Source organism: Myotis davidii, unplaced genomic scaffold, assembly GCF_000327345.1.
Source record: "Myotis davidii unplaced genomic scaffold, ASM32734v1 scaffold1919, whole genome shotgun sequence".
Lineage (NCBI taxonomy): Eukaryota > Metazoa > Chordata > Mammalia > Chiroptera > Vespertilionidae > Myotis > Myotis davidii.
In genome coordinates this window covers 30,781-34,213 of record NW_006290445.1, presented here as the reverse complement: position 1 = coordinate 34,213, position 3,433 = coordinate 30,781, and the positions used below count along the sequence as shown (strand labels likewise).

General features: G+C 39.8%; 1 protein-coding gene across 1 annotated transcript in view; it reads right to left on the bottom strand.

Annotated features, from left to right (window-relative positions):
* The window catches only part of LOC102770282 (guanylate-binding protein 4), a gene marked incomplete at its 3' end in the record, with an annotated part of 19,458 nt that overhangs the window by 6,957 nt on the left and 9,068 nt on the right, over positions 1-3,433 (bottom strand). Inside the window, exons 4-6 of the mRNA XM_006763543.2 lie at positions 3,113-3,309; positions 2,253-2,498; positions 1,046-1,326 (exon numbers count right to left, since the gene is read on the bottom strand). Coding sequence (XP_006763606.2) covers positions 1,046-1,326; positions 2,253-2,498; positions 3,113-3,309 — 724 coding nt within the window. The remainder of the gene's footprint in view (positions 1-1,045; positions 1,327-2,252; positions 2,499-3,112; positions 3,310-3,433) is intronic.

Sequence of the window (3,433 nt, the reverse complement as noted above, 5' to 3'; positions counted from 1 at the left end):
AGGTTTCTGGGGTTTGTTTAGCTTCTATAATTGCAACATTGTTTCTTAGAGTGCAGCTCAGAGGCCAGCAGTAGCAGGCGGGGAACCTTGGCTTCCTCCTTCACTGGAGCAAGCAAGCCTCCTGTTCACATCAGCTGCCTGGCTGCCGGCTGCCATCTTGGTTGGCAGTTAATTTGCATATCACCCTGATTAGCCAATGGGAAGCGTGTCAGAAATATGGTTAATTACCAAGTTTGTCTATTATTAGATAGGATAGATTGCAAGTGTGTGTCATATATACTGCACATCAGTCAGTCGTGTGGCTGGATGTATGTACAGTCAGTCACTTAACCTTTTATATGAAATTCGTGCACTGGTAAGGGATCCCTCAGCTTGGCCTACACCCTCTTGGATCTGGCCTAAGCCAGCAGTGAGATCCTTCTCACAGTCAGGGGCTCTCAGAGCCTGGGACTCCTCTCTCCTAACCACACAACTGCAGCAGAAGCGGGAGAGGCATTCACCACCACTGCTGCGCTCACCAGCCCCAGCAGTGAGCCTGGCCAAGCAGTGCTCCCCCTGTGGGAGCAAACAAATGACCACAGGGGACCTCTTGCATTGAGCGTCTGCCCCCTGGTGGTCAGTGCACATCATATAGACCAGTCATCCCATCAGTCATTCCGCCATTCAGTCGATTTGCTTATTAGGGTTTTATTATATAGGATATTAGTTTCAGGTGTAAAATATATAAATTTTGTTTTCAGCTTTTGGTACACAGAGCAGAGTACCATACACCTTGTGCTAGAAACTCACCTGAAGAATTGTGAACTAATAAATTTTGTGTTTTTGTAAACTGCTAATAAGCACATGTTAATTTGTTTGGCCCTAATAGAAATAAAGAGCTAATCTTTCAGGAAAAGGATGAATTGTAGACTACAGATTTGTTATCACATGAATCCAAACTTCTTTAACAGTGGAGAACACATGAACTATGGTTCAAAAAGGGGATGTCTAGGCATCAATCTAGAAGAACAGGAATTAGGAAGGATCTATGGTAAGACATATTTACCAAGAGCTTCTTTTGGAACACCTGGTTGTCATCCTTGAAGGAGTGCTCCATGAAGATTGCAATCGCTTCCTTCTTACAGGCTTTGTGCAGGTCCAGCAGCTCTTTCAGCGTGTCTGTGGGGAAGCTCACTCTCTGGGCCATCTTCTCTCTGTAGTTGTCGGCTGCCTGCTGCATGGCTGCTGAGTTCTCACGTTCAGCCAGAGTTGTCACTGCATTTTCCAAGCAAGGTACTGCTCCACTGTTGATGGCATCTACATAGGCCTTTGCAAGAGACCCCAGCCCTGAATGACATATGATATTTAGGGAATGGACAGGAAGTTCTTTCTCACTGTTTCACAAGTTTTAGAGGTCAGCATTCTAAAAATCACAAAAAGTTTATTGAAATGAAGTTTTGTTTTCTCTGTCTTTTTTTCCTCCCCATCTTCCTCCTTGTCCTCATTCTTGTCCCCTCATCCTTTAATTTTATAAATCTACTTCCTTATAATAACATCATGGTGTCTCCTATTCACTCTCTCTTTTATGGTTCTGAAATTGAAGGCATGATAATATAAACTTAATTATTTCAACCAATGTGTTCAGGGGTTTCCTGTAACCATTTTCCAATTGAAATAACATTAAAGAGAGTTTATTTTACAGGTAGGTAATGTAGATAATTTGTGGGCAAAAATTTTCAATGAAAATTTGAGACCCAATAAAAAAATCATCATGAATTTCAGGATTGTGACTCAAATATTAAATCATGCAAGAGCCCATCTCAGCCCCGGTCACTATATGTCTGCCCAGGTGGTATGTCCATGAATCTAGCCCTGCACATAAGGCTATAATTAAAATGTCTTCTCAAACTCTAATTAGCTTTCAAAGATTTATATTCTGTTATATATGTCATCCAAACTGGTGTAAACTTATGAGATATCTTGTGTATCTTCATCAAGACACACTCATCTCATTGGTCCTATCCTCATGCACATTCCTCTCTTTAACAGCAGCTTGTACTTATGTCATTAGTGTATTAGTCTCATGAGGTACAATAGGCTTCAATAATTCTCCAAATAGGGAAACTTCAGTGGAAAAAAATACATGTGTATGTGTGACATCAATCTCTGCTTTTCCACATCACATAGAGAAGGAAACAAAACTGCTGAAAAACTCTCAGTACAATCACACACATTGAACTGCAGAGAAACATGCTGTAACAAAGGAGACTCACGCTTTCCAGTGACAATGATTCCCTCTCCGAGGGTCTTGGTTTTTGCTTCTGTGAAGATATAGTTACAGAAATTTTTGGATTGCTCCTGGAAACTGCACTCTAGTTGGTTTTCTGACACCTCTTCCATATGGAGTAATAACTTTTTGTCATTTGTAGGCCGGTCGAAGGTAAAGCACTTTTGCTTTGGAAAGAACTTCCTGATACACTCTCTAGGCATGTTGGACTTCTGAATTTGGGGATCCTCGCCTGTAGAGAAGAAAAAAGAGCAGTGATTGGTGAGACAGTCTTTAGGCAAGGACATTGATGATTTTCATTTCAAAGGGTCTCTGCATCACTGCTACTTTGGTGTTTGCATACCTCCATTTATTTACTCATGAAAATCAATCTAATGCTAATCTCATAAAACTTAGAATTTTTTTTATTTTGTTTTCCAGATCCAAGAATAAAAGCAGTACTTCTGAGAAAGAAGAGGAGGTATTCATTCCATGTGAAGGAACTTATGATTTTCCCCTGGTGTCCAATGCTTAAATATTCATTAGATATTTTTGAGTGATAGATTAATACCCAAAATTGTCAAAAATACTTTTGATATTATAGTCCTAATGTCAGAAATATAATATAGGCTCTAAAATAAAGACAAATGTTTCTTGGTAGATATATGAAAATTTATGATATTGTTAGAAAAAATACCTTGTGGAGGAAAGACAATTCATGTGATTTTAGACCCCAGTAAATCAAATCTGGAGGTCAGAGATTGCCATATAGAATTTATATTATAGTCCACTGGTCAGAAATATAATGTGAGTTCTAAAGTAAGAATCAAATGTTACACCTCCACCACCCAGACCATTCTCTGATACCTGGAACCAACTTCAAGGCATTCTGCAGGTACTCATCTTCAGTGATAGTACATCCATCTAACTTCAGCTCCAACATGAAATCCCGTACAACCCAAACAAAGTCTGGAAAGAAACTCCTAAATTCGGCTGAGTCATCTACTTCACCAGAGCAAGGAGAGGACTTTGTCCTGATTAGCTTGCTTAGTTCAGTCACATAGCTGGGATCTTAGCTAAGGAATGAGAAGTGCTCCCCACCAAAATTTCCAGATCTCACACAGAAATAATTGTTATGAACATTCCTATTCACCCTCTTTCCATTTTTCTCCTCAAAAGTCATTATGA